The 16,368-nt window shown below is 40.2% G+C and overlaps 1 protein-coding gene across 1 annotated transcript in view; it reads left to right on the top strand.

Moving 5' to 3' along the window:
- The window catches only part of TTC29 (tetratricopeptide repeat domain 29), a 357,551-nt gene that overhangs the window by 231,041 nt on the left and 110,142 nt on the right, over positions 1-16,368 (top strand). The window contains exons 7-8 of the mRNA XM_029234687.1: positions 4,825-5,048; positions 9,984-10,169. Of these exons, the coding sequence (XP_029090520.1) occupies positions 4,825-5,048; positions 9,984-10,169 (410 nt within the window). The remainder of the gene's footprint in view (positions 1-4,824; positions 5,049-9,983; positions 10,170-16,368) is intronic.

Genomic DNA, 16,368 nt, shown 5'->3' with positions numbered 1-16,368 from the left:
TTCCTGTAATTGATATCTAGTCTCATGGCGTTGTGGTCAGAAAAGATACCTGATACAATTTCAATTTTCTTAAATTTACCAAGGCTTGATTTGTGACCCAAGATATGATCTATCCTGGAGAATGTTCCAAGAGCACTTGAGAAAAATGTGTATTCTGTTGTTTTTGGATGGAGTGTCCTATAAATATCAATTAAGTCCATCTTGTTTAATGTATCATTTAAAGCTTGTGTTTCCTTATTTATTTTCATTTTGGATGATCTGTCCATGGGTGAAAGTGGGGTGTTAAAGTCCCCTACTATGAATGTGTTACTGTCGATCTCCCCTTTTATGGCTGTTAGTATTTGCCTTATGTATTGAGGTGCTCCTATGTTGGGTGCATAAATATTTCCAATTGTTATATCTTCTTCTTGGATCGATCCCTTGATCATTATGTAGTGTCCTTCTTTGTCTCTTTTAATAGTCCTTATTTTAAAGTCTATTTTGTCTGATATGAGAATTGCTACTCCAGCTTTCTTTTGGTTTCCATTTGCATGGGATATCTTTTTCCATCCCCTTATTTTCAGTCTGTATGTGTCTCTAGTTCTGAAGTGGGTCTCTTGTAGACAGCATATATAAGGGTCTTGTTTTTGTATCCATTCAGCCAATCTGTGTCTTTTGGTGGGAGCATTTAGTCCATTTACATTTAAGGTAATTATCGATATGTATGTTCCTGTTCCCATTTTCTAAATTGTTTTGGGTTCGTTATTATAGGTCTTTTCCTTCTCTTATGTTTCTTGTCTAGAGAAGTTCCTTTAGCATTTGTTGTAAAGCTGGTTTGGTGGTGCTGAACTCTCTCAGCTTTTGCTTGTCTGTAAAGGTTTTAATTTCTCCATCAAATCTGAATGAGATCCTTGCTGGGTAGAGTAGTCTTGGTTGCAGGTTTTTCTCCTTCATCACTTTCAGTATGTCCTGCCACTCCCTTCTGGCTTGTAGCGTTTCTGCTGAGAGATCAGCTGTTAACCTTATGGGGATTCCCTTGTGTGTTATTTGTTGTTTTTCCCTTGCTGATTTTAATATGCTTTCTTTGTATTTAATTTTTGACAGTTTGATTAATATGTGTCTTGGCGTATTTCTCCTTGTATTTATCCTGTATGGGACTCTCTGTGCTTCCTGGACTTGATTAACTATTTCCTTTCCCATATTAGGGAAGTTTTCAACTATAATCTCTTCAAATATTTTCTCAGTCCCTTTCTTTTTCTCTTCTTCTTCTGGAACCCCTATAATTCGAATGTTGGTGCGTTTAATGTTGTCCCAGAGGTCTCTGAGACTGTCCTCAGTTCTTTTCATTCTTTTTTCTTTATTCTGCTCTGCAGTAGTTATTTCCACTATTTTATCTTCCAGGTCACTTATCCGTTCTTCTGCCTCAGTTATTCTGCTATTAATCCCATCTAGAGTACTTTTAATTTCATTTATTGCGTTGTTCATCGTTGCTTGTTTCATCTTTATTTCTTCTAGGCCCTTGTTAACTGATTCTTGCATTTTGTCCATTCTATTTCCAAGATTTCGGATCATCCTTACTATCATTATTCTGAATTGTTTTTCAGGTAGACTGCCTATTTCCTCTTCATTTGTTAGGTCTGGTGCATTTTTATCTTGCTCCTTCATCTGCTGTGTGTTTTTCTGTCTTCTCATTTTGCTTATCTTACTGTGTTTGGGGTCTCCTTTTTGCCGGCTGCAGGTTCGTAGTTCCCGTTGTTTTTGATGTCTGTCTCCAGTGGCTAAGGTTGTTTCAGTGGGTTGTGTAGGCTTCCTGGTGGAGGGGACTAGTCCCTGTGTTGTGGTGGATGAGGCTGGATCTTGTCTCTCTAGTGGGCAGGTTCACGTCTGGTGGTGTGTTTTGGGGTGTCTGTGGCCTTATTATGATTTTAGGCAGCCTCTCTGCTAATGGGTGGGGTTGTGTTCCTGTTTTGCTAGTTGTTTGGCATAGGTTGTCCAGCACTGTGGCTTGCTGGTCGTTGAGTGAAGCTGGGTGCTGGTGTTAAGATGGAGGTCTCTGGGAGATTTCCGCCATTTAATATTATGTGGAGCTGGGAGGTCTCTTGTTGACCAGTGTCCTGAAGTTGGCTCTCCTACCTCAGAGGCAGAGCCCTGACTCCTGGCTGGAGCACCAAGAGCCTTTCATCCACACAGCTCAGAATAAAAGGGAGAAAATGTAGAGAGAATTAGTAGAAGTATGAGGAAAGAAAGAAGAAAAGGAGGAAAGGAAGGAAGGAAGAAAGAAGTAAAGAAGGAAAGAAAGGGAGGGAGGGAGGGAGGAAGGAAGGAAGGAGGGAGGGAAAGAAGGAAAAAAGACAGAAAGAAAAGATATAGTAAAAATAAAATAAAGTATAATATAGTTATTGAATTAAAAAATATTTAGAAAAAAAAAGTGACGGATAGAACCTTAGGACAAATGTTGGAAGCAAAGCTATACAGAGAAAATCTTACACAGAAGCGTACACATACACCCTCACAGAAAGAGGTAAAGGGGGAAAAATCATAAATCTTGCTCTCAGAGACCACCTCCTCAATTTGGGGTGATTCGTTGTCTAAAGGAGGGAAGGAAGGAAGGAAAGAAAGAAAGAGAGAACGAAGGTAAAGTATAATAAAGTTATTACAATTAAAATTAATTATTAAGAAAGAAAAATTTTTTTTAAAAAACCATGGACGGATAGAGCCCTAGGACAAATGGTGGAAGCAAGACTATACAGACAAGATCTCACACAGAAGCATACAAGTACACATTCACAAAAAGAGGAAAAGGGAAAAAAATCATAGATCTCGCTCCTAAAGTCCACCTCTTCAATTTGGGATGATTCGTTGTCTATTCAGGTATTCCACAGATGCAGGGTCCATCAAGTTGATTCTGGAGCTTTAATCCGCTGCTTCTGAGGCTGCTGGGAGAGATTTCCCTTTCTCTTCTTTGTTCTCACAGCTCACAGGAGCTCAGCTTTGGATTTGGCCCTGCCTCTGCGTGTAGGTCGCTGGAGGGCGTCTGTTTTTTGCTCAGACTGGACGGGGTTAAAGGAGCCGCTGATTCGCGGGCTCCGGCTCACTCAGGCCGGGGTTGGAGGGGGGCAGGGAGGGACACTGCGTGCGGGGCGGGCCTGCGGCGGCAGAGGCCAGCGTAACGTTGCTCCAGCCTGAGGCCCGCTGTGCGTTCTCCCGGGGAATTTGTCCCTGGATTCCGGGAACCTGGCAGTGGCGGGCTGCACAGGCTCCGCGGAAGAGGGGTGTGGAGAGTGACCTGTGCTCGCACACAGGCCCCTTGGTGGCGGCAGCAGCAGCCTTAGCGTCTCCCGCTCGTCTCTGGGGTCCGCGCTTTTAGCCGCGGCTCGCGCCCGTCTCTGGTGTTCGCGCTTTTAGCCGCGGCTCGCGCCCGTCTCTGGGGTTCCTTTAAGCAGCGCTCTTAAACCCCTCTCCTCGTGCACCAGGAAACAAAGAGGGAAGAAAAAGTCTCCTGCCTCTTGGGCAGGTGCAGACTTTTCCCGGACTCCCTCCCGGCTAGCCGTGGTGCACTAACCCCCTGCAGGCTGTGTTCAAGCCGCCAACCCCAGTCCTCTCCCTGCGCTCCGTCCGAAACCGAAACCCGAGCCTCAGCTCGCAGCCCCGCCCGCCCCGGCGGGTGAGCAGACAAGCCTCTCGGGCTGGTGAGTGCCGGTCGGCACTGATCCTCTGTGCGGGAATCTCCCCGCTTTGCCCTCCGCACCCATCGCTGTGCACTCCTCCGCGGTGCCGAAGCTCCCCCCTCCGCCTCCCGCAGTCTCCGCCCGCGAAGGGGCTTCCTAGTGTGTGGAAACTTTTCCTCCTTCACAGCTCCCTCCCACTGGTGCAGGTGCCGTCCTTATTCTTTTGTCTCTGTTTTTTCTTTTTTTCTTTTGCCCTACCCAGGTATGTGGGGAGTTTCTTGCCTTTTGGGAGGTATGAGGTCTTCTGCTAGCCTTCAGTAGGTGTTCTGTAGGAGTTGTTCCACGTGTAGATGTATTTCTGGTGTATCCGTGGGGAGGAAGGCGATCTCCGCGTCTTACTCTTCCGCCATCTTCAAGGTCCCCTAGAGCTTTGTTTTGATATTCGACAACACATTTAAATTTTGCTTGCCTTACTGGTTTTTTGTTTTGTTTTGGTGGGTGGCTAACATATTAAGTATTTTTGGATACTGTCAGTTGCTATGGTCTGAATGTTGTGTTCCCTAAAATTCATGTACTGAAATCCTAATCCCCAAAGCTGTAGGTCACTGGGGCTTTTAGAAGGTGATTAGGTCAGGAGGGTGGGGCGCTCATGAATGGGATTAGTGCTCTTGTAAAAGAGGTTCCAGATTATTCCCTAGCTCCTTATACTATGTGAGGATATGACTAGAAAATGCCGGCTGTGAACCAGGAAGAGGGCCTTCAGCAGAAGGTGACCTTCCTGGAGCCTTGATCTTGGACTTCCAGCCTGCAGAGCTCTGAGCAATAAATTTCAGTTGTTTATAAGCTACTCAGTCAGGGGTATTTTGTTATATCAGCCCAAACAGACTAAAACATCAGTCAGCTAGCTTATTTGTCCTTATCAAAGGGAGCTCAGCTCTGGAACTGATATGTTTATAATGTAATTTCACTAAAATTACTGTATTTAGATAGTTCCTGGCATCTTTCATTAAACTGAAGTTGCTCAGTTATAAGTGTTTGAGGTCAAGATTGTTTTCAGCGCTTCCACTGAGGGAAAAAAATGCAGCGTGATTCAACTTTTAATTATTATAAAGATCAAAACACTACACAGATTTAAAGGATTAAAATAACGTGTTCAGTGTTCTGTTCTTATTCCCAGTTACCGGAACTCGTACAAGAAGAACATCTGTGTGGACATGCTGCGAGATGGTTATCATAAGTCTTTTACTGAGCTCTTTGCTCTGATGGAGAAGTGGGATGCCCTGAGGGAGGCTGCAAAAGTAAGGTCCCTCTTCTGGCTGCAGAGACCCCTGGAAGAGCAGCCTGACAAGCTGGATCACTTCTACTACTACCTGACCAGGGCCGAAGCAGCTGAAAGGAAAGGTGAGTGGATGGATTTGGGGAAGCAGCACTGCAGAAGGCAGAACAGTGAGCGCCTGAGGGAAGGTTCCAAATTGTTTCAAGTATGAATTTAAAACATTGAGACACCTTAGCACAATTCAACCTAGTCAGCTAAGCATCTAAATGGAATAAATGGTAGAGAACGCTGAATCACAAGGCCGGCCAGACACACACCATCCTGGTATTGTCACTCTAAGCCAGGGAAGACAATGAATAGCACCTAATAACATCTCCAGGGCTTTCCAGTGTATTAAAATCTTTGGTATCATTAATTATACATCTTTCCATAGTTTTTTTTTTTATATATAATCTGATTATTGACTTTCACTGAGGAGACACTTTCAGAGTACTATAACTTGACAATTATACTTATTTTCTTGTATTTGTATAATGTAATTTAAAGATTTTATCCATAAGTTCTATAGATTTCTATCAGAGAATTTTTATTAGTGAATAGTGAGGAGACATAAAAAGCCTGCAGTTTACAATTACGAATAAAATGGTTAATTTTATATTTTCCATCACATCATCTCTAATAAATTCCTTTTTTTTTGGTATCCTAAAATTTTCCAGAAAGTCTATATGCTTCAAGTACTGAAGAAAATATTTTAATCTCTACTATAATTATACCAATATTGTCATAAGTATTTTTTATTTACATATTCATAATTGGTCATTTTATATAATCAAAGAAAGGAAATCTCAAAAGTTGGCATATAAATTTGGTGTTTTCACCAAACAAATCCTTTTGTTCAACTTTTTGTGTGAAAACACCATAGGACTCAAAAAGAGAAGCTCAGGCCACAACATGACGATGTCTGTACTTCATTTCAGGCCTTTCTATGGGAAAATAGAGTATTAGACAACGTTTTGTTAGCCAGTGCTGCAATGTGGAAAATTGATAGGGACATAGAAACAGCATCAGAGGGGTAGCAAGAGTCTTTTAGCCTCTATAGTGGAGTCAATATACATATTTCCTATCTGGTTGTGACCTGACTTAAAAATATGAGATATACAAAAGTCCTAACAACACCCACCACATGTGAACTAGAGTGTGTGTGTGTGTGTGTGTGTGTGTGTGTAGACAAGAGGTGATTATTTGATTATTTGTATAATGAAAATTATTTAACTGCAGAACTGACTTTAAAAATAGAGTCCTTTGGTGAATTTTAAAATGTGATTTACATATAATTTCTCAAGAAATTAACTGTTTAAAATTTTAAAATGCTATTTTAAGAAAACCTACATTCTAGTGTCAGCCCCAAACTCTGAAATGATATTTTTACTGAAACTAGAATTGATCCAGATAAAATTTTCTCATAGTCATTTTCTAAGGTGAATTAATCACATTCACTAAATGTTTTAAATAGAAGCATTCATTTTAGTAGCATAATATGAGCCAAACACATCACTAGTCATAAAGTGTCATAAATATGAGAAACTTGTCGTAAAGCATTTTGTAATTGTAAAGAAACCAAATGCTAAATAATCTGAAGGTAGAAAACTTTTAATTTGTAATCTTTTATTAAAGAAAAGTAAATATACATATAAATTAAAATGATTCTCCAATTCCAAATATTTTAAAAGTCCAAACTTTACAATAGCCAATGTCTTATACACATGGTACAAGTAATGACATATTTTCTTTACTGAGTGGTTTATCATATATTCATGGTAACTGAGGTTACATTTGTTAAATGGAACAAAATTACCTCTTGCTCAGAACAACTCTTCTGTAAGGTAATCGACTTCAAAATGCAGTGGCTTTTGCCTGGTTAAAATACAGAAAGTTAAAATTATTGCAAAAAAGTATTATTGGAAATACTTCAGTTGAAGGACATGTAAATATTTGTATGCTCTTTTTTAAAAATGTGTGTAATTTTTTCACATTTAACACAGGAACTTCATGGGAGAAAAATTGTGATTGAGTTAAGCATGTCCCAGAAAATGGTATAGGGGATATGCACAGAAACTCTTATTAACTTGAATTAATTTTAAATCTTAAAACCCATACACACACACACACACACACACACACACACACACACTTAATCTAGAATACAGAGATCTCTTAATAGTGCCTTGAAGATTTCACCCCATATGGTTGTGGAATCTGAGACAATTATCTTGAAGCAGCATATCTCTGAGTATTCTCATTGCTTTTCACTGGAAAGACCATCACTCTAGGGTCACAGTGAAGTCCATGTAATCAAAGCTATGGCACTAACAATAGTCATCTCAGGTCAATTCTGTCCCTTGAGACTTGGCAGAGCAGGAACCTAGAGTTATTTAAATTACTTTTCAAAATAGCACTTTCTGTTTTATAGCAAAGAAGCGTTTAAAGTAAGGCAGTCATTTCTTTTTGGATTATTTTCTATTTGTTAAAGTGTTTCTTTGTCCCTGATAGCATTTCTTATATTTCCCATTGTTGTGAATCATCTCTGTACCATCTGTAACATTATGATTAGGGCCTTGTGCCCCATGGGACTGGGGAAGAGATGGCAATAATGGTAATGGGTAGCCAAATCAATAGATAATTCAAACATGATTTACACTTGACTTTAAATTATTGTTAAGGGTTAAGCAGCAATTTTCTTTTCTAATAACATTTATTTAAAATACCCAAAGTATGTTCTACTCAAGCAGAGTCCCACAGGATGTTTATACAGTTTATGTAAAGCAAAACAAAAGTAATTGTCTGGTGAAATAAGTTTGAGAAACAACCAGGTGAATTAACATATACATTAAGCAGGTTGGTTTATTGCAGGACTTATCAGAGCCTTTAACATGCTCATGTATATTGTGTGGTTCACTGAAAGAGGGAAATTAGCAAGAGCATTTTCCAAATTTATTTCATCATGAGATCTCCTTTTTAGGTAGCATAACGAATATTGGTCTCAATAATAAATCAACAATAAAATTGATTTTCATCTTATAAATATACCTGCTGACAATTCAAGGAAGTGTTCCGCAAGCAAGGAGAAAAGGCTGCTTAGAATGTAAAGGGTACAGACCATATATTTGGATTATTCAAAGATTCAAAACTTGATATAGTCCTTTATACTTAATACTCTGAAAAACACTCAATTTTTCCATAGAAAAATAGCTTAGCTGACAAGTAGTCTTTAAGTATGTAATCTAAATAGCTTATATAACTCATTCTAAACAGAACCAAAAACTTCATTTATGAAATGTTGGAAATGTTTTTCTATTAAGGTTTAATTACTGAAAAAAGGAAAAATTATTTCAGGATTACATATATTTTTTAAAATCTCTTCATGTAACTTTTTTAAATGGAAGATATGAAATGTTTTATTTACAGGTTTTAAAAAACAGCAACCCTCTAATCATTAAATATGAGAAAGAATATAAAATGTTACAAAACATATTTTAGTGCTCTATTCATATTAGGCAGAAGGTTCAGAATGGAAAGATAAAGCATAGGAGAAGTCAGTTCTGAAATGAGAGTATTCGTTTTAAGTAAATAGCTCAGGGTACCCTCTACTTTTCACCTAAGCTATTGCCTGTTGTGAATACCTTAAAAAGCAGAATGGTCTCCAGAATCCCCAGTGCCTTCAAAAATGGGAGATAGGGAGAACTGCTTTTTAACTTTAATTTTTAGGTCTAAAACTTATTTTGAGATAAATCTTCATTTCCTATGGAATTATGAAGCAATGTCTGTAAAAACATGACATAGGTTTTAGAAATTTCTTTGGAAACCTTGGAGTGAATTATGTACAGTTTTTGAAAGTTAATTTTTGTGGTAATCAGCCTAATGTCAGTTTTTCCGAGCCTTTTGATTTTAATCTTATAGGAGTATCAGTGGGCAATATACAAATGCTTTTCATAATTGTAATTCTTTCAGGAGTATATAGGTTGACTCTTCTGATAGTAGTGAACAATTAATATCAGTTAATTCCAATAGATAATTATTGTTGTTAAAAATCCTTGGAAGGGTAATCCAGAGGCTACCACACATTTACTGCTGTGCTTTAAGCACAAATATAAAGAAACATAAAGATAATGAATTTGTTCATATCCACCAATAGAATGAAATTTACGAGGGTGAGGCACAATTTAGCACACACATTTTTGTTTAAGTTTATGACTGATTGCAGTGGAGTTTATAAGACTGATTCACAGTTTATTAATATATTTTTTTGTGTACAAATAGGTCAGATGCCACTTTGGGAAAAAAAGGGGGTGTTTAATAAACTGACAACTAATAAACTAGTAACTGAGTGAGAGGGATGACTAATATTAATGCATTTTCAGAAAAAAATACTCATAGAAAAGATAAGCATAGAAATCCACTTTTTCTTAACATTGTTGGTAACTTGTATTGTCAGAAACAGCACTAGAAAGTGTAAGGAGGTTATGTGGTCATTGTGCCCGTCATTTCTTCTATCTATAAGCTGCATGCTTGCCTTTTCTTCTGGGTGAAAATACCTTGCTATTTTCAGATTCCATCTGCTTTCTTCATTCATCTTTTTGCCATGGTTAAGAAACATTGCTTTCTCTGGAATCTCTAAATAATTTTCATATCTTCAATGGGAAAAGTACTTGCTGATACCACATACTCATTTCTTCCAAAAGAACTGAGCACATTGCTGGTAGATATCTTTGTTTTTTTGTGTTACATAAAGACTCCTGTTTCAACCAAAGAGTATGTCAATTTCTAACAGGGTCTAAGCTCTCCGAAAGAATTTTGTTGTTTTTCTCGTGTGCACATCCTTTAATTAATGTAATTATTTAAATAGTTAAAACATTAATTTTTGCATTTCCATTTTTTAAATGGTTAATCATGCTTTTAAGGAAAAATAGAAGATAAATGTCACTATATTCGTTTGTCATTTGAAGGGATGTACCTTGAGACATCTTTCTAATGCATTTTATGATGTTTTTCTCTCTTTGAAGAATACTTTGAAGAGGTCTATAATAACTTGTATGCTCTGGCCTGTTACTTCAATAATTCTGAAGACAAGTGGGTAAGGAACCACTTCTATGAACGATGTTTTAAGATTGCTCAACTCATCAAAATTGACGGTGGGAAGAAGGAAGCCGAGGCGCACGCACACATGGGGCTGCTCTTCGAGGAGGATGGTGAGTAGCCATTTGTCAGGCTGCTGCGGGGGCTTTGAAGCATCCCAAGTCCAGGCAACCAGAAAGCACATGGGGGTGACCCGAGGCTGAGTAGAAGAATGTGAGTTACTGGGATTAAAAAGCAAAAGGGGGCTTCCCTGGTGGCAGTGGTTGAGAGTCCGCCTGCCGATGCAGGGGACACGGGTTCGTGCCCCGGTCCGGGAAGATCCCACATGCCGCGGAGCGGCTGGGCCCGTGAGCCATGGCCGCTGAGCCTGCGCGTCCGGAGCCTGTGCTCCGCAACGGGAGAGGCCACAGCAGTGAGAGGCCCGCGTACAAAAAAAAAAAAAAAAAGCAAAAGGGTGAGACTTTGGGCTCACCCTCCATATTGCTACAGTCATACCTCTGCTGAGTGTTCAGCCTAGAGTTCCCAGCAGCGTCATCACAGAGAGAAAGCATCTTCCTCCAGGCCTCCACACACATCCTTCGTCCACATATGTGCTGCACTGTTTTGAAATGCTTTTCCTTTCTTACAGACCTGCTTGTTCATTTTAACTTGATTTCTTATGTATGAAAATGGGAAAAAGGAAAGGCACACTTTGTGATTTTCCTAGCATCCCAAGTCCCTTATATATAACCTATATAACTCGGGTACCACCCCGTTGTGATTTTTTAATAATTTCTGAAGGAAATGTTCCTTTAAAAATAATGTCATTCTTAATAATGTTATCTTAAGACAAGCCAAAGTCTGAAAGGACAACAAAAATTCATTAGAAACATATTTTATTTGGTGGTTTAATAAGGATTGCAAACAGAAAGTTAAGAATTAAACTTATTCATAGAAGGATAGTGGGTAGATAGTATGCAAATAAAATATGTGAGAAGATGAAAATATTTGCTCAGAAATAATTGTTTCTTCCCTCAGAACACTGTCTCATTTTCCACAAGAGTTTTGACTTTGGCAAAAGAGTTAAATTAGAAAATATTTATTATCTTGTGGCTAGAACTGCATAGGGCTTTGAGAAGGGAGGGGAAAAGGTTTTTGTGCTTCAGGAAATTGCACTTTGTAATCTACAGCATGGTCGATGCTGGAACGTGGCTGATAGTCAGGGGCTCTCTTGAGTGATAGGTATGGGGAAGAACAGAACAATTCAAAGAAGTGAGAGATCGTACAAACTAGATCCAAGGAAGCCACGATGGAGTCAGAAGGGACTGGTGGGGGATCTGGACGATGGGTGGACTTTAGGCGGGTAAAGAAACAGGAATATATTCTGTAAGAGGGAACTACATACGAAAGCATAATTAGAGAAACTGATAAGAGGAGCGACCTGGTTAAAGTGGAAAGTATATTTCTGAGCAGTGATGGGAACTGAGTATGGAAAGGCAAACTAGGAACATGCCAGCGTTCAGAGTTTGGGCTGAACCAAACCCTATAGAGTTTGGGCTATACCTTCAGGCCAAGGAAAGATGTGATGGAAGTCTGGCTCTGATACACCCTGTGGGAAGAGGAATAAGAGAAAGGAGGGATGGTTAGGAAGCTGCCCCACTAATTCAACCCTGAAGAAACAATCCAAAAATATTGAAGAGAATGTGTTTAAGTGTATCCATGGCAGTACAATTTATGATGTCTCAAAACAGGGGATTAGCAGCATTAAGTAACACCCATGCAACAGAGTTCTGTGCAGTCATGAAATTACAAACTAGAGCCAAATTCATTCATTCAACAAATATTTGTTTAGAACCTAGTACCTGGGGATAAAACAGTAAACAAGACAGACAAAATCTTTGCCCTCCTGGCACTAACATTCTACTGGGAAAAACAGGCCTTAACCACTCATAGCTATATAACATATGAAGCACTGGTACGTGCTGTGATGAAATATAAAACAAAGCAAAGGGATAGATAGTGGTTGCTACTTTACGTAAGGTGTTCACCTTTTAGAAGGTGAGGCATGAATAAAGTGAGGGAGTAAGCCTTATGAGAATCTGGAGGAAGAGGGTTTTAGAGAGAGGACATGGGAAGTGCAAAGGCCCTGAGGCAAGTGCATGCTGAGCACTGTCTGGAGCCCAGTGAGGAAGGTTGGGGGTAGACGGAAAGGAGCTAAGTTTAGACCAGGAGGCTTGGGATCACACTGGGGCTTGTAGGACAAGCTGAGGACTTTGGATTTTATTCTAAATTGTACAGGAAATCTCAAATGTATATTGATTTGAGAAAATGCTCATGATACGTTAAATAGAAAACAAGATTCAAAACACAATGTAAAATATCATTATATTTGGTATGTATCATATACCAATGTGTCAACAGCGCTTGTTTTTGAATGTGGAACCGTAGGTGATTATGGAATTGTGTACTGAAAGGTTATTACTTACTATAATTGAGAGGTTACCTGTTAAAACTCTTAGCCTATTGTTAAAAGTAGAGTTTAGTGTTTCAATTTGTAAAAATGGAATAAATTCTTGCTTAAGTAAAATTCAAAGTAAAACCTTTGCTTAAGCTTTTTAAAATTATTATTCTCATTTCATCAGTGATGTAAATACTTTTTTAAGCTTTTAGAAATTATTAACTTCATTTTGAATGATGAGGATACTGGGGCACAAAGAAATTAAGCTGGTTAGTGGTGGGGCTAGTGTTAAGTCAGCTGGATTCAGAGCCTGTGCTAGCAGCCATTACTCTATGCAGACCAAGAATTGCTTTACTTTCATGATGTGCTAATGATGAAAATTCCTGAAAATTATACACTAAAGTATAGTTTAGCACTTTTTTGTTCTCTACTCTAGGAACATCCCTCAGTTGAAAAGAATTGTTTTCAGTCTTATTTTGTTTTTATAATTGAAAGCATCAAATTCTCCAATTATGAGAAATCAAATAATGGAACTGTCAATTACTGGCTCCGAAAAAAGAAGTCACAAAATAAATATGAAATAATATATGAAAATGAGGGCTGAAGACGCCAGGGCTACATTGATGAAAATTTAAGAGTGGCCTCAGTGAGGTTCAGATAGCTATCATAAACATTTTCTGAATTTTCCTATAAATTTTATTTCTGACTTTTAAATTTGGTTTGATTTTTTGAAAATTTATTGCAGTAAAAAATGTGTAACAGAATTTACCATCTTAACTATGTGTAAGTGTACAGTTCGGTAGTTTTAAGTATAATCGCCCTATTCTGCAACTGGTCTCCAGAACTTTTTCATTAGCAAAACTGGCACTCAATACTCGTTAAACTACAACTCCTGATTTCTCTCGCCTTCTGATTTTTTATAGTCTGTGAATGTATTTCTATTGGAGGATTTATTCATTGCTTCCTTTACTTATTTATTTATTCATTCATCTATCCATTCACTCATTCAACAAATATTGGAGCACTTACTAATGCGATTAGTAACCATGGCACTGTATCATTTCAGTAGCTGAGAGTACGGATGAGTTTGGGAAATGTGATCAGGGTGGGGCTGCTGTGATATTATCTTCACGGGTCAGTGGCTTACTCACAGTTAGATGCCCCACCCCATAGCACGATAAAGTGCACCCAAATTCCATAATACGTAGAGAGTTTTGGCTATAAACCTATTTTTAAGTTAGATTGTGTTATTTTGTTTTGCAACCACTTTTTGAAAGATCTAAACTATTTTTCTTTGGCCTTAATCAGTTCATTGGCCACAAGAACCATGCCTGTATTATTTGATGGATAAAATGACAGAGTTGATGCTGATGGCAATTCTAGAGATTGACTTTGAGTATCTGATGTACTTAGCCATGGTGGAAATTATCTGTGCAGCTTTTGTAATCTGGGGTAGAATTTTTATGAGGAGGGTAAACTAGGACTACTTAAAATATGCGGCTAGAGTGCAGTGAGGGCTCACCTGAATATGGGGGTCCCCCTGAGGTGATGATGGTGTAGCTTCCGCATACCTGAGCTGATTGGTCCAGACAAGCCCCACATATGGAGGCCCTGCAGCAACAGCTAGGCGGTAGCTGTGCTCAGGGGCAGGTGGCACCCTCCTGGTTCCAGGGGTGCCCATTCAGATTAAAAAAGCAGGATACCAGCCAGCAGATGGCAAAGGGCAGGTTGTCAGGGCCCAGCAAAGCAGCTGTAGGCCAGGGCATGGCTCCAGCACCCTCAGGGAACTAGAGAGCAAATGAACATGAGCAGAAACCATGTCACAGGGACTGGGCACCTGGGTGCAGTCAGGGCCAACGTTCAGTCCACGAGCACACGTGGGACCAGAGCCCCCTGGCCAGAGCTGAGCACAAGCTCTAGTTCCCACTGCTGCTGAAGATGGTGCTCGAGTATACAATGGCCTGGCTTCTATTGGCGCAAGCGCTGGCAGTCCCATTCTTCAGGTGAAATATCTGCTGGGGTAGCAGGTGTGGAGTAGTTGTGGTCAGACAAATACTTGTAGCACATCAGTGGCTGTATCTTCTTTCAGAATTGTCACCTATTTGGAAGGACAAATGGACAAGCGATATTCACACCACGTCTGTGGAGCACTGGAGAAAGCTCGCAGACCCTGGACCTCAAAGAAATGTGCCCATACATTCTAGAGCAGCACACAGAGGTCTATAGCAGGGCCAGTGTCAGAGCCTGGGAGAGAGAGGGTTTTTTAAGAGCCATGACTAGGGAAGCACCGACTTCCCCCCAGGTATGGTCTGCAGCCAAGGCAACAATAATAAGATGATGTGTCAGAACCTTAACTTCAATCCTCCCTTGCCAGGTCAGTATTTAGTGGTTGGGTCAGGGGACTAGGGTCCAAGACTTGCAGTTGCAGCTTTATTGGTGGGGAGCAAACCAGTGGCAGGGTTGATCAGTTGGCATTCATAGTTGAGCAAGCACCAACACCTTTCACCTTCTCCCCTTCCATTGATTTAGGATCTGAGTCCAAGCCTTGCCTTTGACCAGATTAATGAACTTAGCACTGAGACTGGCTGGTTTCCACGGAGCCTTGTAGGAGGCAAGTCTGTTTTCAGCAGGGGCTAGCCTAGAGGATTAGTATCGGTCAGGGTAACCCTTGATTTCTGTCTAGCTTTTTGTTATGTTCCTTCTCCCCCAATTCAAAGAGGGGTGGCTTCTAAGTAGCATCTCTCACTCTGTCAGCAATCCATTCCATTTCAACCCATATGGGCTTGGGGTCTAGACCTCGCATCCTGAGAGACCAGGAGGATGATTAGAAGTAGATGTTGGCTGACAACGACGGGTGCTGATCATGTTCACTGAGAACAGGCAGGGGAAGGCCATTGTAGGTACAGCTTGGAAAGTGCACATCTTCCAGTTCTGCAGGCCTTCATCTTCGATTTTAGCATAGGGATTGAGTAAAGGCTAACCCAGATCTATAACATTGACCCCAAATTCTCCTAATGACCGGGAACTTCTGAAGAAGAGTTATCCTGGTTGGCTTGCTCAGTTCAGGGCCTAGAATTGATTGTTGACAGTCAGTTCTTTGGACACATTCTAGATGGTGTATCCCAGTGTGATTTGCCAGGGGCTGGAAGGAACGAGGAGAAGAGCAGTGTTGTGAATATACAGTGGAATGGTCCCCCTCTCCCCTGATGCATCCAGTAGTGAAAGGCAGCTACAGCAACAGATTTGTGGAGGAATCCACCACTGTAAGGGACCGTCTACCTTACAATCTTGATCTCATGGAAAGGAGTAGAATTTGGAAGTCCACTTATCCTGTCTTGCTCAGTCCTTCCCTAACACATGCTCCACCCATTTTTAGTGATCATGGGGAAGATGCCCCCTTTCATTTTTTTTGCATGAATTTTATGAGGGGCAGTAGTTCAGCTTTCCTCTCAGTGAAGTATCCCCCATGTATTAGGCCATTCCTTTCCATATCACACACACACACAAAAAGGAATTCTATCACTGACAGTCTTAACCCCATAGGGTTCCCACTGCCAAGGATTTTTCAAGGCTAGTTACTGCTAATGGTCATCCTGAAGGCTGACCACAACAGCATCACTAGCAGACTCTTCCCACTCCCATCTTGGTCTTTGATCTATTTCCAGTCCCCTAACTTGCTTCCAGAAGGCCATGTTATTGGCCTGGAGAGATGCCCCGTTTGCTGAGACAACTGCCATGCTAACAAAGTAATGGGTCAGCAGCACTCACAGCAGGCCTGCTGGAGCAGTGCTGCTCTGAGAAAACTCAGAGAGACAGGAGCTGAGCAGGTGTGCTGGTCTCCCGTTGCCCTTTCATTGGATGCTCTATGTTTAGGG

This window comes from Monodon monoceros, unplaced genomic scaffold, assembly GCF_005190385.1.
Source record: "Monodon monoceros isolate NGI ecotype Baffin Bay Population unplaced genomic scaffold, NGI_Narwhal_1 Super_Scaffold_20, whole genome shotgun sequence".
NCBI lineage: Eukaryota > Metazoa > Chordata > Mammalia > Artiodactyla > Monodontidae > Monodon > Monodon monoceros.
Note: the sequence above shows the minus strand (reverse complement) of the source record. Positions and strands in the feature narration are given on the sequence as shown.